Below are 24360 nucleotides of genomic sequence, written 5' to 3'. Positions count from 1 at the left end.
CCAATTTCTATTTCCTTACGAAGACAAACTGCAAGTGATGGAGTGTATTGCTGCTCAATGGCAGTGGATTTGTTTCTGAAATTCCTCCATCGTCAAAGTAGTAGGTGTGCCATGCTCACACCCAAAATGAGATCGTCCCAGTACCCAACAATATGATGCTACCAGGTCAATGGACCTCCTGTGTTGCCTTATTTCAATGCACAACTCCAGGAGAAAGATGTTATCTAAACTACCTAAATGTCAAAGATAGGGCTGAATGGCTTCCATTCCAGATCATCGGTCTATTAACTGGAATCCTATCGTTCTAAATTCCAGCTTTAGCAATAGCAGCTTGTTCGTACTCAGCAATCTTTTCAAGGAGAAACCATAACTGTTCACTGATCATTGCACTGAACCTGAGAACTTCTGTCCGTTAACTAAAAGAAGCTGCTTTGAGAGAGCAAACTAATTACCTATCTATTATAATACACTAATAATGTAACGAATCAACAAAAGAAAAGGAATTCACAATTAAGGCTAGATTTCCATCGTTCTCTGATCCCCATTCTGTAAAACATATGGGGCTAGATCTTCAGCTTTACCCCAGCTGAGAATTCTGACCCTTTGTATGTAAAATCACCCTAAAATTAAAATACTCACAATTCATAGCTTTCCCCTCCCTGTGACAAAGTGGGAATTGTCTGTGATATTTTTATGAATGATACGCATGGCAGTGACTTACTTGACTAGAGATGCAAAAGGATTAAAATGCTCATGGGGCAGAGCAGGAGACATGGGTTGTGTGTGTCGCATAACTGTATGGAGTGGTATGAATGGGTCATTAAAGGACTAGCTGAAACCAACCCATATCAGTGGAGGATCTGGAAAGACAATGGGAGCGCCAACAACTAGGGTGACCAGAGAGCAAGTGTGAAAAATCAGGATGGGGGTGGAGGGTAATAGGAGCCTATATAAGATAAAGACCCCAAAATCGGGACTGTCCCTATAAAATCGGGACATCTGGTCACCCTACCAACAACTGAACAATTGACACCTATCCACAGGAATCCCCGGCAGGCGGATCATGTGAACTCAGCAGAGGTCAGCAGGAGGTGATAAGAGCTGGCTTTCGGAGAGAGACAGAGCTTTCACCTGGGACTGAGAAAGAGACAGATTTCCCGGCAACTTGGCTGAGTGAAACGCTGACTTGGCCAGGATGGACTATGTCTTAACCTTTGCTTCTCCATGCTAACCTAAGGCCTTCCCTATGCTGTGTTCCAGTTGACTAATAAACTCCACTCTGTTTTGAAAAGTCTGCCTGATGTCACTGCAAATACTTGCTGAGGTGTATTGGTCTCTGAAGAGCGTAAAAATCTCTGACCAGGAGTCTGTCTCAGTTGGACTAGCTAAGCAGAGCTCACAGTGTGAAACAGGGGTTCTGAATCCCAGATGCTCAGTCTTGGAGGCTTTGAGGCCATGTGGCCTAACCTTAAGGAAAAGTGAGACCCCTTGGGGGGGAGAGGTCTGGAACACTGGAGGGGCTCCAGTGGGGCCTAGCACTCCCCCCGCCCCCACCCCCACCTTATTTTGTGCTTGAACACACTTCAGACAACTTCACTTCCATCAATTACATACTTTGATTGTAGCAAAAGAAATTTTAGCACAGGTTTCTTTTTCCTTGATTACTTAGCTTTGTCCTATCAATCATGATTATAGTCCTGTTACAATAATTAGGGCTTTTTAATCAATTTTCAAACCACATTGCTCAGTAGACTGTGCAGTGCAGTTAAAGAGTGTCATGAGAGACGTTATACTAAAAATGACTAGAAATAATGCTTTTTGCAGATGGTGGGTGTCTCTGCTGGGGAACAGCAGAAAGATCACCTCCTTATCAGGCGTTAGCATACTTTCAGTACTGCACTAAAATAATTATAACTGTGCACTTGACAAACCGAAACATAAATTAGCTCTCAATTGGATACTGTAACACCACTAACAGAAGCTCTCCTGGCATTCAGAGGGGAAATATCTTCCAGTAAATTGTATTTTTCTGAACATATGAAAGAAATTTCCCTTCCAATGAGGCCCTGTTATTATCTGATAATGTGACCTTGTACTGCAAAAACAACACACTCACTGGATTAGTGACCAGTGCTGGCCCCACTCCAATGTAGATGTTTTAGAACAGCTTTGCTGTCTCAGTGCTCTTAGTAAATAATTTGCCTGTGTAAGGCAGTAAAGCCTCATGGAAAAAATAGTACACTTGGGAACTTGAACTTCCCTTTATGTAAAATACCCTGTATATATGCAGTGTGAGAATAAAGAAAATGGTCTATTGTGGTAACACCTAAGACCTGAATAAATCATTGGGGACCCTATTGTGCCGGACACTATACAACCATAACAAAAAGATCCCCCTTTCCCAAAGAATTTACAATGAAGCCCTGGCCCCTCTGAAGTCATCGACCCAGATTTCATCCTTACGAGCTAAGTTGATGTAAAATGGAGACAGGTCACCTGGAAAAACTTTGTGGCCAATGAGGCGACCAGGGCTGTCAATTTAATGAAACAGGCCTATAAGTGGAAGGACCATTGTGAAACCTCCTACTTTCAAGCTTTGTCACAGTCATTGTTATTGTCTCCCTGTGCCTCAGCCTTGTTACCACAGTTTTATTTGTCAAAATCTGCGCTATTGCATTCAACTTTCTCAAAGTACCACTAGCCAGAGTTTCCTGGCAAGAGAAAATGAGAACAAGAAAACTGTCAGCACAGCAGGGTATTTATTTAACTATCTTAGCCATCCAGACATTTCCCTAAACTGAGGGTATGCTGTAGCTACATGTAGAAGAATTAGGGCAAACTATTCCTACCACTGAAGCTTTGCAATGAATGAGACTACGCTAAAAAAACAAAACAAAACAAAAAAATCTTCTGCTCCATTAAATTTGGTATCCATCTTTGAGAATCCAGCAACCTCCGAGGGCTTAGTTATGTGCACAAAGTTATTATCTCCTTTGTAGCAGGTCTGTAGTACATGTTCATAATAATCACTGTTGCTTAATTTAGCAGATGGCTGGAACCTCTACAATTCCCCTTGAAGAAATGGAGTATGGTTATATTATTCCCAATGTTGATTTAAAAGCAGAAATCCTACACCAAGTGATGCTGCTTATCCTGTGTAAAGCAATCTACAATTGCTACAGCTTTCTGAATTTCTCTGATCATGGGTGTATGCAATGATGAGCTGCCAAAACTTAACAACCGGTTCCCTGTAAAAAGTTCTGATTTAAGGGATGTGCCACAGTATGTATTTTTTGTACCAATAGGGTTACCATAGGTCCGAATTTTCCCGGACGGCGATTTAAGACCCAAAAACCCTGACATGTCCAGGAAAATACAGATATATGTTAACCCTACCTATAGTTCTTTTTTAAAAAGATGGGCCTAAACTAGAAACGAGCTCCGTTTCACATGTGTGGGTCCCCACCACTCCCTGGGGGTGTGCTAAGGTGACCAGATGCCCGATTTTAAACGGACAGTCCCAATTTTTGGGTCTTTTTCTTATATATTACCCCCCACCCCATGTCCTGATTTTTCACACTTGCTGTCTGGTCACCCTAGGGTGTGCACGTGTGTGGGTCCCAGCTGCTCCCTGCCCCCCTCATTGAAGCAGGTGTGCAGGGTTACTGCCCTGTGAACTGCAGGGCACCAGTGGACGTGGGGCCGGCTGCAGACAGGGGCGGGGGGCAGGGCTAGCTGGAGGCAGGGGGTGCGGGGCTGGCTGCGGGGAGGGCAGGGGGTGCAGAGCTGGCTGGAGACAGGAGGGTGCAAGGTTGGCTGGAGACGGGAGGTGTGGGGCTGGCTGGAGGCAGGGCAGGGGCTGACTGGAGGTAGGGGCTGGCTGCAGGCAGGGCAGGGAGTGCGGGGCTGGCTGGAGACAGGGGTGTGTGGGGCTGGCTGGCTTCAGGCAGGGCCACGGGGGGGTGCGGCAGGGGTTGGTAGGGCTGGAGACAGAGGAGTGTAGGGCTGGCTGGCTTCAGGCACGGGGGTACGGCAGAGGTTGGCTGGAGACAGGGTAGGTGGTGCGGCAGGGGCTGGCTGTGGGCAGGGGGTGTGGGCCTGGTGCGGGCAGGGCAGGGGATGCGGCAGGGGCTGGCTGCTGGTGCGGGCAGGGCAGGGGATGCGGCAGGGGCTGGCTGCGGGCGGGGGATGTGGGGCTGGTGCGGGCAGGGCAGGGGTGCCACAGGGGCTGGCTGTGGGCAGGGTGGCGGGTACTCACGGGGAGAGCAGCTCAGAGCAGCCCGAGCAGCAGGACGCAGCCCAGGCCCAGCAGAGCAGCCGGGGACCCACCAGGCAGCAGCGGGAGCCCCAGGGGTTGGGGGAGCAGCAGCAGGGCCCGTGCCCAGGGCCAGGTGGCGCCCCACATGGTGCAGCACAGCGCCCCCGGCAGCCAGAGGAGGAATTACACACTTCCCGGCTGGAGCCCATCAAAGCCGCAGTGCCCCCTACCCGCAGGGAAGCGGGTTAACAACCGGTTCTAAAACCGCTTCAAAATTTAACAACCAGTTCGCGCGAACCGGCTCCAGCTCACCACTGGGTGTATGAGGGAATTTACATTTTCTTACATTTAAGTTATCACTGTCTTCTAGTCAGTTAAGTGGTAAAAAGAGAGGTACATAGAAAAAATGTATTAAGAGTGCAAGTTATTTATTTAGTACATAGACTGGGGCTCCCCTGTATTACTGACAGTTCCATGCATGAGACATAAAAGCTAATTATTTTAGTTATATAGTATCATAAGCATGCAGGATGCTTTACAGTAGGGGTCGGCAAACTTTGGCATGCGGCTCGCCAGGGTAAACACCTGATCAGTTTGTTTACCTGCCACGTCCGCAGGTTCGGCCGATCACGGCTCCCACTGGCTGTGGTTCGCCACTCCAGGCCAATGGGGACGGTGGGAAACAGCGGCCAGCACATCCCTCGGCCCACGCCACTTCCCGCAGCCCCCATTGGCCTGGAGCGGCAAACTGCGGCCAGTGGGAGCCGCGAGTGGCTGAACCTGCAGACATGGCAGGTAAACAAACTGTCCCGGTCCGCCAGGGTGCTTACCTTGGCGAGCCGCATGCCAGAGGTTGCCAACCCCTGCTTTATAGATAACTACAAGAAACAAATCAGTACTTTCAGGACTATACTACCAGCTAAAATGGATGTAACAGAGCAAGAGGTGAAAATAGCCACAGACAGAACAGGGGCTATGTGAAGACAAAGGCCATGTCTACACTTACAAGCTGACAGTGGCACAGCTGTACCGATACAGCTGTTCTGCTGTAAGAGCTCTCATGTAGCCGTGTTATTTCGACAGGCGAGAGCTCTCCCGTCAACATAATAAAACCAGCTCCATGCGCAGTGGTGGCGTGTCTCCTGCAGACCTAGCACTGTGCATATGAGCGCTTATGCCAGCAAAGCTTAAGTGGCTCGGGTGGGTGGTGATTTTTTCACTCCCCTCCCCGAGTGACAAAAGTTTTGCCAATGTAAGTGCTAGTGTGGACATGGCCAAAAGAAGTGACAAGATGAATACGTAAGCTTTCTCCCTTCTATAAGTTAAGTTCCAGTTTCCAAATAGGTAGTAGTCAACTTATACATGACAATTTTGGGTTTACCCAGCATTGTCATTTCCATTTAGCTAGAATTCCAGAAGATCCAGCAATCCCCTATTTCGTTTATAATAAGGAAGCAAAGTGAAAGCAATTATGCAATCAGTTGTAAATCAGGCTTCAGTGGTAGCCATATTAGTCTGTATCAGCAAAAAAACCAAGGAGTCCTTGTGGACTAACAAATTTCTTTGGGCATAAGCTCTCGTGGGCTAGAACCTACTTCATCAGATGTATGAAGTAAAAGATACAGGAGCCCGTATAAATACATGAAAGGATGTGAGGTGCTTTACCAAGTGTGAGGTCAGTCTAACGAGATAAATCAATTAACAGCAGGATACCAAGGGAGGAAAAATAACTTTTGAAGTGGTAAGAGAGTGGCCCATTACAGACAGTTGACAAGAAGGTGTGAGTAACAGTAGGGAGAAATTAGTATTGGGGAAATTAAGATTAGGTTTTGTAATGACCCAACCACTCACAGTCTTTATTCAGGCCTAATCTGATGGTACCTAGTTTGCAAATTAATTCCAGTTCTGCAGCTTCACGTTGGAGTCTGTTTTTGACGTTTTTTTGTTGAAGAATTGCCACTTTGAGGTCTGTTATTGAGTGACCAGAGAGGTTGAATGTTCTCCGACTGGTTTTGGAATGTTATGATTCCTGATGTCAGATTTGTGTCCATTTATTCTTCCAGCGAGTGACTTAAGAACATAAGAATGGTCACACTGGTTGATTTAGCCCAGTATCTTATGGTCTGACAGTGACCAGTGCCAGATGCTTCAAAGGGAATGAACAGAATAGGACAATTATCAAATGATCCATCCCGTCATTCAGTCCCAGCATCTGTCAGTCAGAGGCTTAGAGACACCCTTGGCATGGGGCTGCATTCCTGACTATCTGGGCCACTGATAGACCTATCCTCCATTATTCTTTTTTGAATCCAGTTATAGTTTTGACCTTCATGGCATCCTCTGGCAGTGGGTTCCACAGGTTGACTGTGCGTTATGTGTGAAGAAGTACTTCCTTTTGTTTGTTTTAAACCTGCTGCCTATTAATTCCATTAGGTGATCACTGGTTCTTGCGTTATGTGACTTAAAAAATATCCACTCCTTTATTTTTCAATTGAATTACAATATCTAACTGCTTCTCATGCTGAACTTCAACTTTAACAGTATGCATTGCTACATTATGATCATTTTTTGAGGTAAGCCAATTAGCATACACTTGCATCAAAATTATTTCTGCTCTTCTGCTGCAAACTTCACAGAAACTCATTTGGAAAGGTATTTCTCAGTAGTGGCAGGTTTGAGGGTGTTCTTTGACCCATGGTAATGTCAATTATCTCATTATATTTTTTGCAGAATTAGCACTGTGTTTTGAGAAACAAAATGTCCAGCAGATGGAAAAGCAGATGCTGAAACAAGTTTGGTCTATGATGAAGCAATTGGTTGAAAAAGCGTTACTGATTATATGAAGCAAAAGGTCAGGCCTGTTAATCTGTAACCTATTCTTTTATAAGGTGCTTTTGCAATATTTTTGCTGTTTTCCGGCATTTTATTTCAAACATATTTAATGAAGAAACACAATATGTTAGCTCCCTTTCCATTAAGAAAGGGATTCAGGTAAATAGGAAGGATGATTCTGTAGCTGAAGCACAGTTCTAAGTGTCAGGAGATCTGCTTTGATTCCTGGCATTGCCTCAGTTTTTTCAGTGAGTGAAATCTATCGCCTGCGATATGCAGGAAGTCAGGACCATAGGCCCTGCTGGCCTTAAAATCTATGATTCTATATGTTCTTTCATTGGTACAGGAACACGTTTGTCCAAAATTGTATGGATTTCATAGAATCATAGAATCATAGAATATCAGAGTTGGAAGGGACCTCAAGAGGTCATCTAGTCCAACCCCCTGCTCAAAGCAGGACCAATTCCCAGCTAAATCATCCCAGCCAGGGCTTTGTCAAGCCGGGCCTTAAAAACCTCCAAGGAAGGAGACTCCACCACCTCCCTAGGTAACGCATTCCAGTTCATCCCATTTCTTGGCTTAAAAAATAGCAAAAGAACATGCTGTAGTTTTTTATTGCTCTTTGGTGTGGGCATGAGAGACCAGAAGTGTTGTTGCGGGGGAAAAAAATCACATGGGCATGTGAGGAGGGGGAAAATTGGGCTTCTGAGAAAGGATATTGTGACACTTTAGTGTATAAGGAGGGCCCTACCAAATTCACAGCCATGGAAAATGCATCACAGACCATGAAATCTGGTCTCCACTGGGAAATCGAGGTGTTTTTGTTGTTGTTGTTGTTGTTTTTTTTTTTTTTTACTTTTAGCCTATACTATACAGATTTCATAGGGGAGACCAGCAGTTCTCAAACTTGGGGTCCTGACCCAAAAGGGGACTGCGGGGGGATGGGGGGAAAGAGGGCGGTTTGCAAGATTGTTGCCATCCTTACTTCTGCACCGCTTTCAGAGCTGGGTGGCTGGAGAACAGCGGCAGCTGGCAAAGTGCCTAGCTCTGAAGGCAACACCGCCAGCAGTAGTGCAGAAGTAAGGGTGGCAATATTATACCACCCCATCCTTACTTCTGTGCTGCTGCCTTCAGAGCTGGGCAGCTGGAGAGTGGCAGCTGCTGTCCAGGAACCCAGGTCTGAAGGCAGTAGCGCAGAAGTAAGGATGGCATGGTATGATATTGCCACCCTTACTTCTGCGCTGTTGCTGGTGGTGGTGCTGCCTTCAGAGCTGGGCTCCCAGCCAGCAGCTGCTGCTCTCTGGCCCCCCCATCTCTTAAGGCAGTGCCTCTACCAGCAGCAGTGTAGAAGTAAGGTTGGCAATACCATGACCCCCCCCCATTATCCCCTTTTGAGTCAGGACCCCCACAGTTACCACTCCATGAAATTTCAGATTTACGTATTTTTTATTATTTTAAAAATCCTATGACCATAAAATTGACCAAAATGGACCATGTTTTTGGTAGGGCCCTACGTATAAGGCTTGCAACAGGCCGAAGAAATGTCCCTTTATCACGGTCACTTTATTTTAAGCTATATCCAAAGAGACCAAAATGACATATGGTCTCAGGCTTTATTCCAGTTAGTCTTCCCATAGTTCTTACAGTGAAAACATGATCACAACATGCAACAGAAGAAAAACGGGCTCATTTGCCCATTGCTTCCAGGATAGCCTGCCTAAGCAGCCTGACTCCCCTTGATATCTACTCCTGGCCTGTCAGTTGGATGCAGTTTATATACATACTCTATTTCCTATCAGGCCTTGCCACAAGTTAGGATTGTTACGGCTGCTATAATTCTCAGTTTGCCCTGCTCTCTTCTCACAGGGTATGTCTACACGGCCGATAAAAAACTTGCAGCTGGCCCATGTCAGCTGACTCGGGCTTGTGGGGTTCGGGCTCTAGGGCTGAAAAATTGCTGTATAGACATTCGGGCTCAAATGGGAGGTTAGAGGGTCTCAGAGCTTGGGCTCCAGCCCAAGCCCAAATATCTACAGAGCAACTTTTAGTCCCACAGCTGCAGCTCCATGAGACCAAGTCAACTGACCCAGGCCAGCCATGGCCATGCTTCAGGGCTTTAACCCCTTGCAGACGTATCAGAGAGAACAGCTGGATCTATGTAGGATCAGCCTTGTCCCCCAACACTGAGGCCTTGGAGTAGTTCCAGTCCATCTTGTTCATTTAACCCTGGCCCTGAGTCCTAAAGCTATGGTCAGCAGAACAGGTTCTCTTGTGTAAACACTATATCACTTCCTTCCCTCCCTGACTATGTGAAAGGCAATGTTATTTACTTCTTAGGGAAATTAATGGAATCAGAATTCTTAGCTGCTATTTCAAGTTCTGCTACTGGGCTAAATAGTTTCTCTATGTACATGAAGTAGCTTCCTTATAAGGGTGAGGAGACTGTTACTTAAGGTTTGTAAAACAGTCTGGTGATGAGTGCTAGAGAAATACCAGGTATCATTCGCGCTCCAAACTCATAAATACTCTTTTTAGAGCACAGAAGATCATTGGCAATGAGCATCGCCACGGCAGGCACCTTCTTCTGCTGCAGGCTTGACATCCTATTGATGTCAACTGGCGTTATTCCTCCCAGCATACTACCACAGGAAAGGAGAAATGCATTTATGCTTCTCAGTACACCTGCAGAGACAATTTCCTTTGTACCATACGTTGTGGAATACTTCTTAGCTAGCATATTACCAAACATAACCGTGACCTACTTTTTTGTTTAGGAATTTTATAAAAACCCCACCTGTTTGATATGAATAATCTTCTTCACTAGTGTTCTTGGGTAAAGGAAAATGTCACCCATAGCTCAAAATTAAAACACACAGTACCAAAAGTGCACTGCAACTAAAACAATGATGTGGAGAGACAAGGCTAATGTGCCACTGAGATGAGGAAAACCTAAAAAGGTTAGAGCTTTTAATACAAACTGTCATGCAGGTCGCTATGAAAAGCACTTAAGAAAACTGACTTGAATCTATTTACAAATTATAAAGATCAAGAAATGATGACTAAAAAGGTCAGCAATGTTTTTTTCAAATTCTCCAAATTAACTAAATTCAAGATAAATTATAAGATCATAGTTTATTGGCGTTCATATATTACAACTAGTGAGAGATCACAAAAGCTTTGAGCAGAATACTTAATCTTTCTTTCCTGCCCAATCAGAACTAAACATTTCAGTACATGACATATTAAAACTATTTGTGTAAACATGTATAGTACTGTACAGCATGGGAAATAAAGGTGATCAAAGCTCTCCTATGTGGTAATTAGTATTAAGGAGGCCTTTTTCCAGCATGATGGAGAACTAAATACATTGGGTTAGCATCAATGGTTCTTCTAACTGGAAATGGTATTTCCTTTAACCCATTTGTAATTCTGAGATTGAAAAATGGCTGCCAGTAATGTTGGTTTACAGTAGAATTTAGATGCAGTAGAATGTGATGCAGTATTACTCAAAAGCCAAACATGTTTTGTTTCTTCTTAACTTCTCTGGCTATAAGGCTAATGTTCAGTGCAAGACTCAGTTCAGTGCAAAAAAAATGTTCTTTGCCTCTAATTGTACAGAAGCTCAGGAGAAAATAGCCTTCCTACTCTCTGAGGATATTGAGAAAATGAACCAAAAGGGAACCAGGAACCAGTCATCCTATGGGATAATTGTATATATAATTGTTTCCAATGAATTTATTCTTTGAAAAAAATACCAGACTAGTAACCCTGCAAATCAAATTGAGATTAGTTGCCAAACACAACCCTGATGGAGAAACTCTAGTTGAATGGGTGGAATAATCATTTTGAAAGACTAGGCTTTCTTCCTACAACAGATCCATTGATGGTGTAATTGATTTCACCCCTTTATTGCCTTTGTCCCAACTGACGGAGCTCTACGTTATTTATTATTAGTATTATGATTTTTTAAATTCAGCTGTAAAACATTCCTTTGTGTTGAATCAATAAAAGAATGTAAGACAATTCCATAAACTCATGGTGGTAAAAGGGACTTTTCTAGACTAAGGAGAAATAAGAAGATTCAGTGTGCCGTTTTAAGATATTAACAAATTTCACCATACACCCCACAGCAAGGATAAGACTTCCTGGCATCCCTTTCCTCCTCCACACACAAAATACATTAATATGCAATGTACAAGTCCTAACAACCTCAGAGGAACCTCCACTATTTGTGGCTATGCAGAGTAGTTTTAGATTTTGTAGGACTGGCCGCTTTGCAGAGTGGATACAAACCAGAAAAGAAAAAGAACAACACTTTTGTACAATGATAGAAGCAAAATATTGTATTAATTTAGTCACTGACATATTCTAAGGCATCTTACTGTGGTATTGCAACCACCAATGTCAAAAAAAAAAAAAAGGAAATTGTTGCATTTAAAATTAATTTTTCATTGCAATAAATAAAAATTTGGACTTGTAAAAACACTGTTCCCAAGAAAATCAGAGACCAAATAAAATCTCTCTCTCCAGAAAATTATGAAAAAAAAAATTGTCTGAGTGAAAGGAAAAAGTTCTATGTGCAAGTAATTCCTGAACATTAATAACATAACAAAGAAATAAACAAAATAATCTTAAAACTATTTTACTTCCTGGGATTTCTTGGTACAGCAGGCTATGCATTATTAGCTTTTCAGATCTTTACACTTCAGTTTAAATTATTATTCAGATTCATATTTGACTGTTTTATCCAAATTCCCATTTGTGCATATTACCAAACTGTCGTACCTTCTGGCTCAAGCTACTAAACCTTCACTTCCATGAATGCAAAGTTTACACACAAAAAGGTTCCAAGAGTGCTCTACGAAAGAGATGGCTTTCTCTGTATGTAGAAAGTTAGTTAATAGAGAGTGTGCCAGTAGATGGCGCTCAAGAAAATACTAAATTGTTCCTAGGTTCTCTATGCCCCAGGTTGTCATTGTTGTGCATTGCAAATGGCTTCCAGCATGAAACTCTTTACATGGAGCTTTTAACAAGACTTTAGAGGCAAAATGTGAACCCATGTCTCATAGACTTTAAGGTCAGAAGGGACCATTATGATCATCTATTCTGACCTCCTGCACAATGCAGGCCACAAAATCTCACCCACCCACTCCTGTAACAAACCCCTAACCTATGCCTGAGTTATTGAAGTCCTCAAATTGTGGTTTAAAGATGTGGTTCAAGGTGCAGAGAATCCTCCACATGGATCCCTTCAACATAGCCATGAGCGTGTGCACAAGTATGCACACACAGAGTTAAATGAAAACCTAACAAGCCTTCCATGAAAATGCTCACTAAAGCCATTATTTACAATACTTAACATTTAAAATGTATTTACTTTTAAGGTGTTTTTAAAGGCTGCAAATGGAAATATATTTAAAGTAAAACTCTCAAAATATAAATAATCCTGAACCGGCAGCCCTACATGCTATCTAACATTTTTCTTATAGTGCTCTGGAAGGTCCATCTTCTGTTTACATGGATATTTCAGTCCCAAAAAATGCTTCATTAAACTTTTACTCTTAAACATGTCTGTAACCCTGAACTCAAGAACTACAGTAATAAACCAATGAGTTGCTGCACCATAAGAGGAAAATATTGGAAAAAAAATCTCATGCATCTTTAAAGCTCAGTTTCATCTGACATGGGACCACAAACACTGAATTGCCTTAATCATAAGCTTTTAGCCATTGCATGGTATCATCTCAGGGCACAGTTAAGGTTGTTTTTTCTGCTTTCACTGTGCATTTCCATCCATGTTAAGATGTTTCAATTTCTTTTCATTATAATATTTCCTGGATCTGTAATGCTTGGGTTTTGGATAATTACAACATCTCTTAATTTACAGATACGTACTCTGAGCCTAGGTTGTTTTTGTGTGTGTGTGTCTGAGAATTATAATAAAGTTCTTTCACTAATGTTGGAAGAAAGTGATTTTCTGCGATTCCTTACCCAGTCTCATGTGACTACAGCAATCAGCATGCCGTCCAGACATACACCAGGTACAGCACATATTTGATTCCTTATGACACAGCTTTTTATCATTATATTACCACATCTCAGACTGATTAAACATTCATCATCAGTGTGAACTAAGGCAGGTTTTCTCAAGCTGTGGGAGCAGCCAATTGGTGGGACCTGGACAGTGTCTGAGTAAGGTCTCAGTCTTATCTAATTTTCAAAATTGTAAGTGAAAAGAGGGAACACATTTAAATTGCTGCATGGGATTCTCTTTGGATTTCCTGTGTACTAGTTCCTGGTTAAATTCTCTTCCATGCATCTCACAAAGGCTGCAGTGATTGAGCAGAGATTGCCCTGGAGTGTCTCTTTCCAGTTGCCAGGCATGACTGTGGTTCTTGTTTTGAGGGCCAGAAGACTCTCTTGCTACCTTCACCCTGTGATCTCTTTGTCCATCAATTGTGTGAGGAGAGTGAGGAAGAGGCAATGACTAGTAGCCTGCTGCCTCCAAAGCTTACAAGCAGGGAGAGTAGGTGCAGATTTGAGGGCTCAATGTGTGGGGCATCAAGCTGATGGGGCCTCAAGGGGGAATGATGAGGGGAAAAGCTGGGAATTCAGGAGGAGGGTATGTACAAGCTAAGGACCACAGAGGTTCTGCTTCATGACTCTGAGGTTAGTCTCCAGTTTGAGTCATCTGGACAACCTATGCGCAGAGAAATAAGCTTTGCTGCCTCACTGAAACCTATATAGGCAAAGTGACCATTGTCTCTAACTCACCTGAAGGTGGGACCTGAGTTGTTCAGATAAAAATGAGACATGATGGTAAAATGAACCGCTGACAACCACTAACCCAGCATCCAGTATAACCGGGCCACATTACTGAACACTTTTTTGAGACTATGGAGGAAATCCTGCCCTCATCCATCTGTTGGTTCATAAGACCCTGAATACCACAGACCCGGGAAGGGATCTGGATGTGGGAAAGCTGATGCCCACTGCACCAAGGAGCCCAGCTCTGCAGGGGCTGCCTGAATGAATAGGTTTTTGGCACACGTGGTGGAGTATATCCACTGGCAAAGTCTCCCATGTAGGGGAGCAGCAGCGCCTTTAGGACCTGTTGCAGTCCTGAGACTATAGTAGCAACTGCGGTATTGGTGAAACCATGACGTGGGGGACAACGATGACTGCCTCCTCAGCACAAGGCCATATGCTCAGTTTGGGACCAGGATTTGACTGCATGTGAACAATTACACATTCACCAACTGTGCCATTTATGACCTGTTTGAATGTCTTTTTAAAAGTCAGTACAGTGTAGTAGAATGCCTAGATCCAATAGACTTTTACACTGCTGCAATCCTATCTAATTTTGTATCAAAAAGCATACAGCCAATACGTTATTAATTTACAGTAATTAAAAATGCAGTTAATATAAGTTATATTATAATAACAGATCGAGACTTGCACAACATGTATTTGTTATCAATGCTTTATTATTGAAAACAAAATTGAAATCCTCTTAGCTGGCACAAACAATTATTTCTACAAAAAAGGAAAGCCTACAAATCTTGATAATTTATACAAATAACAGTTTTTCAAAAAATAAAAATTTAATTGAGTAAACTTCCCTTGTGCTCTTTTATTTTTTTAGCACTGTCTGCAATAATCCACCATAAATCCCTGAGCAGAGACACATATTTTAAATACATTTTTTAAATGATTCCAAAAGAAGAAAGTTAAGTCCTATATTGAAATGTGTTCAGGGACATTCTTGTTAAACTTCCATTAGTCCTTTTTTCTTTCTTTTCTTTTTTTAAACAGACAGTTATCAATGCTACCATGAAAATATATCACCTATGAGTGTCACTCTGTTGTGCAATGAATAACCACTAAACAAGAATGAACACATGTTAAAAGGGAGAGACAAAGAATACAGTGAAAAGTTATGATCACCAAAGTTTGATGACTTGAAATAAATAAAGCTGCAGGATACCACAGTTATATACTGAATTCAGTCAGAGTCTAATATCTAATTTATTTTTACAATTTTTCAGAAACGCAGTGAAAGGTGGAGAATAAATTCCAGACACCATTTTATTTTTACCATTGGCTTCAATGGGCGATGATGAAAGAGTTGAAATTCAACTTTTGAGCATTCCATGTTGCTTTCACAGCCATATCGTTATTTGACAAAAGGTTTGACACTTTCTTAACAAAAAATGCATCCCTTTTGGTATCCCCATTGTGAACCTAGTCATTAAACATAGCATTGCTCACTGGAGAGAAAAAGACAAAACACTATAACAAATTGTGACTATACCAACTTTGAAATAGTTACTTCTCAAAATCCTTTAATATAGATCTAAACCTGTAGTGTGTATTGGGAGAATGTACAATAAATTGTCACATTTCCCTTAAGTACACATGCTACCCACATAAAAATGCAGCAAAAGCCAAATGAAGAAGATAGCAACAGTTGCAGACTACTGGCTTAATGAAAGAAAACGCTGCTGCAGTTGAATAATAAATAAATAAATACCATACAGCAAACTATTCTCCCAGAAGTACACAGCAATGGAATGGTGCTCTATAGTTAAAAAAGAAAAAAAAAAGATTTTTTATTATAAAAGGTTTTAACACAGCCTGAAGAAGCTTGCTTCAGTTAAAGGTGCTCCATCACTTAACGTTATATTTACCACTCGTGAAATGAACATTGAAGCAGATATCAACAGGTCATTAAATGAAAAAGTACATTTTCTTATAAATTCTAATACTTTTTCCAACAAAAGAAAGCAGTTAGCAAATGGTTTGGGAAAACACAGACTAAAGCTTCAATAGGCTGCAACTTAAAATAAATTATTTTACAATTTTTTTAATGAAGAATAATACAATAAAGAGCCCAAATAAAAATAAAAAACGCTAGAAATGTAACTTTGTTGTAACTGTGCATGTAAGAAAACAAAATGGATTCCTAATATTTGGTTAGAATCCAAGTAGATAATAGTTTTAAAAATGAACACCATTGTCAAAAATACTCAGAATAATTGGCAACCATTGTTACACACTTCTGTTAGTCTACAATGTTGTGCAGATTCTCTGCTAGCTTCTAAAAGTCAGTCCCTTTAACTAGTAGCACATTACAAAAAGCTCTGTTTTCAAAAAAAATTCTGATAAGCTGCATTTGTACCATTTCTAAGTATCAACACTTCCCAAACTCACTCTGATTGAATTCTTGCAAAAATAATGCAAGCTGAACAGCATTGAGATGTCCAGTCCAAAACTGGACTTATCTGACAGTAACGTGAAAGGAGTAAAACACAGTGTTCTAGAAGGCCAAAAAGAACTTCTTTTTAAGGTTACAGCCTGACCGCACTTTTTTTTATATCAGGGCAAACATCTGTTTTCTGTGTAAATATGGATAATTCATGACATTAGTGATAGCTTCCAGATTCTTTTATACTGGTCCAATGTCACACATTGAGCTGGTCCTTGCTTGTTTCATCTACTCAACTCAACTGAGTATCCGAAGTAAACTACATCAAAACTCTTAACAGTCGGAAAAAATATGTGCACTTGTCAGTAAACAACTGTCAATACTGTCATCTAACCGCAAGTGACAGGAATTAAAAAAAAAAATACGGCTGTGTCAGTCTGAAATTGATAAGCAGGTGGTTCTAAAGAGAGATACAGCAGCATTAAGACAAACTGCAAACACATTGGATTTAGTATACATTTTAATGAGTTATAGACTCAGCAAATACTTTAAGCTAGTATTATCTTTTTTACTCCCATGTGGCTGGGTGTATGCTATACAGTTCTCCCTTAGTGTTTTCAGGACAGTATAATTTTCAAGAACTCACATGAAAAAGAGTAATATGGATTTAACTGTGATAACTTGTCAAGTATGCCAAAATACCCTCCTTTAAGTGCTATGGTTTTATTTTATTTTTTGCGGGTTAATACTTAAGTCCTTTGTGAAACATCCAAAGAATCTCCCTTTATTTTTATGGCAACAAAAGTTATGCCAAAAACCAGAATAGGTTCTCCTAGCAGCAATTAAGACCCCCTGACTCTTGCAGTCAAGTCCAATGACAGCTTTGATCAGATAACTTCCTGGAAGTTTTGTTTTGGATTTGAGTCAATTTAAAGAAAAAGAAGTTTTTTCTGTGTCATGTTTTAGACGTCTTTAAACCTTGTTTTTCCATGATATTCCACAGTTTGCGAAGATTAGACTGTGTGATGACATCGTCTGGCTTAAATTGGAGAGCACGGAGGTAGTTTGTTTCAGCATCTCTGAGTTTACCATTGAGATGAAGAATGGCTCCAAGATTCATCAGGGCAGCCGGATACTGGAACAAGAGAAGGGAAGGAAAAATATTGAGTGTATTTTCAGGGTTTTTTTTCAGACAGTCTTGATCCACTTAAACAAATTATTCCCTTATGTTTGCAGGCATTTTATGGAAGCAATTTAGCAATTTAAACAAATAGAGATAACAAGAAAAAGTTTTTGAACAGCTGCTAACTGTGTACTTTATGCTTTAAAAAGGACAGGCTCTGGTGTCTACATGCATAGACTTCTTTCTTTAATGAGAAAACACAGATACCATAAAAGCTTTACATGTGGTAATGTCGGTATACCATAGTTTCCAAGAGAAAATTAAAGTAGTCCAACAGCGGATTGAAGAGAGGAATTTAATTTTAATTCGACCCAATGCCAATAAAGAGTTTATAATCGGTGGCATTGGAATGCCTGCTCCTTTTTTTCTTTTAATAAAAATTTATCTTCAGATTCTAAAGACAGACATACAAATTTCAAGGATACCCATTTTAGATTCTTCTTCATATACACTCAGTGTTATGCCAGGCTTTGATAAGTCTTTCTTTATGAATAGTTGGATAACCTTAAAAATACCACTGTCAGAAACTAATGACAAAGACGTCAAGAATGCATCAAACAATAAATTAACAAGCCCTGGGATCCTATCCTCCCCACCATAAGTACAGAGAACCACCCCAAAACTACCAGCAGCCACCCACATGTAGGTGGACCTGACAGGCACCCAAGGCAGGCGAGCAGCTCCCTCCAGTTTCCTCCACAAGGAAACCTACCCCCTTCATCCCCTAGACCACTGGAGGTATCCCTGGGCACCTGGGGGAATGTGCAAGTACCAGTAAAGCATTACATTTCAGTGGAAGCATAGTCATTTTATTCACCACAACAATAGCTCTTGATTTTAAAGTAAAAACAGATACTAGACAAAGTTCAACACAAGTTGTCCAGATCACCCACTTTTTGGATCAGCCTCAGCAATGCTTGCTTCCCAAATTATGCAGATTGGAGCAAAGATGGCTAAGTTTTGTCTCTGAGGTTACATCTACACATGGGTAGACATATGCACTAGCTCTGCTTGAGCTAGTATGCTAAAAATAGTTGTGTGGCCACGGTGGCACAGGCAGTGGCTTGGGCTAACTGTCCAAGTGTGTAACCCAGAAGGATTTGCGCTTTGGTGGCTAGTCTGAGCCACCGGACCACACTGCTATTTTTAGCACAGCAGCTTGAGCAGAGCTAGTGTACCCATCTAACTCTGCTAGGAAGCACCCTCCCAGCTGCTGTGTAGACATATCCTGAGGAGCAAGTGGTTCAGGACACCACTCATCAGCACCCCGCCCCCCCATCAGCTTTCAAAAATGCGTAAAGTTAACTGGAAACTCAGTTTCAGCCATCTCTTGTAGTTACAGTATTTATACACACTAGATGCTTGCTAATAAGATGAACATCAGAAATAATAAGGGAGGTCAGAGTGTAGTTGTAGCTGTGTCGGTCTCAGGATATTAGAGACAAGGTGTGTGAGGTAATAGGTTTTATTGGACCAACTTCTGCTGGTGAGAGAGACAAGCTTTTGAAGCTCGTCTTTAGCTCTGTGTGGCCCAAAAGCTTGTCTCTCTCACCAACAGAAGTTGGTCCAATAAAAGCTATTACCTCACGCACCGTGTCTCTCTAACAGAGAGAAGAGACAGAAGAGACAGCTGTTTCTCCCCTACTTGCTACATACCAGTGTTGGTCTCCCAGAGTGCAAGCCTTCCCAAGATGCTGTGATAATGGGATGGCATTCTGATTAGGTTTTGCATACCTCCCACGCAACTATTCAGGTTCACCAAAGTACCTGTAATTTGAATTTTTCCACCTGAAATTTAAACCACTCCTATCCTCTAGGAGATAGGAAAAGTATTTTAAATTCAATCTAAAGCAACGCTTGCACTAGGAAACTGAAATAGAAGACGACTCTCTGAAACAAATTCTACATTTGTATGTACTATGCTCTATGTTTGCCTCTTCTCTTCCTTCCTGCTTACTCTCATCTGTTAAGAAAACAATCCCACGTATACTCAAGTATGAGTCAATCTTTCAGAGCCATTAGGTTTTAGTGTGTTCAAAATTAAGCAAAACCATGTAAACATCATGATGCTAACCTAACTACTTCTGGGTTTCGTTTTTCTTGCTCAAAGATGACAAGTTATTTTTGCCAACCATAGCAGGAAATTCTGCTATTTGTGAAGCATCTCCAACTATTATAGTTTCCCTCTCCATTCATACTCAGTTTGGAGAAGGGAAACTGATATTTGAGCTTCTGAAGCAATCTTGTTTATGTACAATATATATCAACCTCCTCATTACTATCCCATGCTCCACCAGTCTACAGAATCAATTATACTGAAATTAATGGAACTGTAATAAACTCTTTATAAGTAAATATATTTTGGATAATGACAAGAATGATGCAGCAGAACAACAGCTGAATAGCTGCATTGTGAATAGACGATTCTGTCAAACATAAGCTATCTGTACATTTCTTTTTAAAAAAATTGAATTGTACGGTAATGAAAGGGACCTTGATACTGCAACTTGTTGCATGTGGGCAAATCCTTGTGTCTATGTGGAGTCTATTACCTTCATCTGGACTCTGTGCAGATGTAAGGGTCTGCCTGCAAGGGTCCAATTAATTACAGGATCTGGCCCTACGATCTCTTTTTAATGGCTCATGTTTTGTTTTTAAGATGCTACCTGAGCTTCAGTGTCAAAGCAATATGTGCCTTATAAATTGATACATCAGAAAGTGAGCTTAGAGACAGAGCAAGTAGGCACAAAAGTCAACAGATATGGGTCAGCAATCCAGAAACCTGCTTGATTTCCACATGCTCCATCTGATAGAAAAGATATCAGAGAAACTCTTGTGGAGTACATTATGTTCTCAATCCAAACACACTCCCTACTGTATTACATTCTAAAGCATCCATCAACAGTGTGTCTGGAAAGTAGACATTTTTTTCTTCTACAAGTTCAAGTATTGCTCTCCACTCTTTCTTTTTTCTCCACAAATATGTAATTCAATTTATTTATGTGGCAAGATATCTAGGGCTTTAAGATTAAAAGTTTTATTTCCATACACAGATGTGAAAATCCTTCTTATGCCACTTTCCTTTTACTTTGGCAAACTGATTGTGCTGTAGCAGACTAAAAGAGTATAATTACTGATTTGGCTTTGTTTGATCTCTCTGATGAAATTTGAAATTAATTTCCCCCTGAAATTCCAGCAAATGACCAAATAGGTTTAGCCTATTAATGTGCAGGGTAAATAAATATATTTATCAATGTAAAATGAGTATGAAGTAATTCAGAAAGGAGATGAAAAATCATGCCAACTCCTCTAATATTATAAATGAGAAAATCTGCAGGTTTCTTAAAAGAGACTAAGTGCCGACTACCTACCCACCTACTGGATTTATAGAGTACCAAATCACTGCAGTATCGAGCATCAGTGGTTTATTACAACAAACTCAGGAATTTCCAGGTGACTGACTGATTGATTGATTATACATCAGTGTCATCACACCTGCCAGCTGTAACTGATGGGCTGGGGACAGAAAACCAGGAATAATCACTATCCTTTTTTCCTCAGATAGAGTGTCTTTTATTAAAGACAGCTGATGAAACTTTTCAGCACATTAACAAAGGCAGTTGGCAGCTATCACTCCAATAATACAGGGCTTGTAGCACTGTATAATAAATGACACTACCTACTAATTCAGAGACTTGAAAGGAGAAACAAGCCTTCCTTCATTTCCTTTACAAGACAGATGCTTTATATCAAAAGAGCTGACTGGCAGTTCTATCAGAGTTATTAATGGTGTCTTTTTGGTCTGTTGGGAATGATCCCCCTTACTAGTGTTTTTTCTTGTGGTGTATTTTTTTTTTCTTAGCTCTTTGGAGACTAACAAAGTAACTAATGAATAACAAAATAAAAATCATGTGTTTTGCTGCCCAAAGCATTGGGTATTGTTTATGTTGGTGACAATTCTTCCAAGCCTCCTCCACACTACCATAATTGGAGGATAATGTTCTGTGGCATACAAAAACAGCACCATGAACTAAACTCTTCTCTGAAAGACAGTATGGAAATCCAAAATGTTTCCAGTAAATTCCACAGACTTGCTTCATATTTACACTGATGTAACCAAGAGTAGATTTTGGCCCTGTATATATATATATATATATATATATATATATATATATATATATATAACATTAACCATTATATGATAGATGCCCCAGATTTTTTGTTTGTTAACTCATGTTCACTCCATACACAAATCTCTAGCTCCAAATAGAATTAGTTAGCTTGTGCAGATATAAGTTAAAAACCTTTACAAATATATATATCTCAAGGCTGATTCCCCACTCTGGCAGAAGGTGGGGGCCCTCAAGGATTCTAAAAATTAATACTGGCTACTCCAGGCTTGTATTAAACTCCCAAGGTTACAGCTTTTCTCTGACCCTGGATGGGGAGATGCTGCCACTACCAAAGTGCAAAACCTCTTTAAGGACCCAGGAAGGCGCACTTGGGAATTCCTTCCTGTGGGGTACCCTCAAGCCCTTTCACCCCTCTCACCCCACCCCAGAGAAGAGCTGAGAAAGAAAAACAAAGGAAATCAGCTGTTGCCACCAGCTAATAAACAACACGTGCATATACCTTTTAGAACACAAAAATCCAATCCTGTTCTTAAAAATGGTACATTTTATTAAAACAAAAAGAAAGAAAATACATCTGGAAACTCAGGCTATTGCTAGATTTAAAAAGAGCAAATACAAGGATTAAGCATCAAGAATAGTTTCTTGAGGTCCAGCTTAAAGGTTGCAAGCAAAACAAAAGCACCTGGGGTTAGCACAGAGGACGCCACAAGCCATAAAGAAATAAAAGAGATAAACCTAATCACATCTACCTAGACATCTCCTCATCTACTTACATGTCTGGGGTTTTAAATGAGTAATTTCTAGGTATGATATAGATGATTTTTCATACCTGGCCCAAAGCTTCTTACAGCATCGCTGTTCTGTCCCCTCTCCCTGGGAGAACAACCACAGACAGACAAAAGGGGTGTCTTGTTTCAATTTTAAAAAGTTCTAGCCTTCCCATTGGCTCTTTTGGCCAGGTGCCCACTCACTTCCTTTTACCTATGCATCGCAGTGACTTTTAACCCTTTACAGGTAAAGCAAGTAGAGAACAGCTAATAAGAGGAATTTTATAGCTAACTGGCTGGCTGGGTCCATAAAAGGGAGTCCTGGCCCACCCATTTAAGATTACTTCATCTACCACTAAAACACAGCCACTTCTGGGTGAAGCAGACAACAGCACTAATCAACAGTTTGGAGACAGGTAGTGAAAACTAGAGCCCTTGTTTTGTTTCTTCAATGGAAACTCTGTCCAGCTTCCACTCTTTAGCTAATGACCCCACAGCCAGAGATGGTATAGCTTCTGAGTTTCAAATTAAATGCCTTGTTTAAAAAAATATCCTAATGCGCACTTCAGTAAATTCATGATCTGGTTCACCTCTGCACTGATTGAACTGCACTGATTTTTATCCTCCTCCATTAAAAAAAATTCACTGAGTATTCCTCCTGCTTTCCTTCCCTTGCTTCTACCCTATTGCTCCTGCCTTTAATGAATTTTGGCAGTATAATTATGTTCTTTATATTTAAAAATGACATCAGAATTGTTTACTAAATGTTGCAATCAGCATGGCCAAGCCAAAGCTGATGACATCACTGCTTTTATAGAGCAATCAAATCCATTGGCCTTCCAGGACTGATTGGAGAATGGTTCTTTAGCTTCAGGGGTGCACAGCGAGGTGTTTTATTTTTAAAGTGCATTTAATGCATCTTAAGTTGTTCTTTTAAGCCTTCCTGTCAAATAGAATTTCATCCTTTGAAAAGATGCAGAGATGCTGCATGCAAATATTTTATCTTAAGCCTTCTTGGTTAGATGTTGCTGAAGTATTCAGATATTTCAGCGTCATAATTAAAAACACAGAGTAGCTTGATAAAGCCCGGGTGATAAAACAGAAAATAAACAGATTTAGTTGTAGAAGTGATCACTAAGTATGAAAACTAAGCATGGTGAGCTGTTTCATCATGTCAAAAACCATGCTATAATGTGCTGTCATGAATTTTTATCCTCCTACAATGATGGCAAGGATTTTCATTTGAACTTCTATTACCGGTGTCATTGCTATAGTGCAGTGTGCTATTTTTAAGGCAATCAAAATGTCAACAGCTCTGTTTTTATTATTATTGCTAAAGATAACTGTACACAACTGAATCATTTCAAATGTGGCATTTATTTTTGACAGACTCCAAAATGTTACTTCTAAAGTTAGACTGTGATCTAGAAGTTGCCCTCATGTTTCAATGATGCTACTTTATTTAATGTGGGGCTGGATTCTGCAAACTGATCCTTCTTCCTAAATGGAGTCTCACTTAAGTCAACAAGAATCCACACAGAAGGAAAGGTGCAGGCATGTGGATTTATTTACAGGATGGAATCCTAGAGTTGCCAGATGTCCCAATATGCAAGTGACAGTCTCACTCTCAAATATAAACTCCCACTTCCCATCTGGCTTCCTATATAGGAGCGCTGCATATTCAGTTCCTAAACCCCTGATCTATTCCTGACTCTTGCAATGCCTCTAACTAGTATTCCACTCCAAGCTGTGCCTGAATTATATTCGTCAGCCAGAACACTAATCACAAACATGAATAGTCTGTGATGGTATCAGAGCTACATACAATGAATGGTCTACAGAAAGAGAGGTGCAGGAGAAGGAGAGTTAGAGAAGTGAGGTGAAAGAAGAGGTGGAATGAGAAAGGGAGTGACTAAAAGTAAGGGGTTAGATAATATAAGTGAGGATGTAGTGGATGGGGGGCAAGTTCCTGCAGTTCT

At 40.9% G+C, this 24360-nt stretch overlaps 1 protein-coding gene across 3 annotated transcripts in view; it reads right to left on the bottom strand.

Moving 5' to 3' along the window:
• Window positions 1-14559: 14559 nt before the first annotated feature.
• Window positions 14560-24360, bottom strand: part of TMTC2 (transmembrane O-mannosyltransferase targeting cadherins 2) — a 375568-nt gene continuing 365767 nt past the window's right edge. For all 3 annotated transcript variants that reach the window (XM_065559918.1, XM_042850889.2, XM_042850888.2), the window contains one exon: window positions 14560-17433. In XM_065559918.1, coding sequence (XP_065415990.1) covers window positions 17254-17433 — 180 coding nt within the window. In that variant the 3' untranslated portion in view covers window positions 14560-17253. The remainder of the gene's footprint in view (window positions 17434-24360) is intronic.

The sequence above is a fragment of the Chrysemys picta genome, chromosome 1 (assembly GCF_011386835.1).
Source record: "Chrysemys picta bellii isolate R12L10 chromosome 1, ASM1138683v2, whole genome shotgun sequence".
NCBI classification, from domain to species: domain Eukaryota; kingdom Metazoa; phylum Chordata; order Testudines; family Emydidae; genus Chrysemys; species Chrysemys picta.
This window is presented reverse-complemented; position numbering and strand designations above follow the sequence as displayed.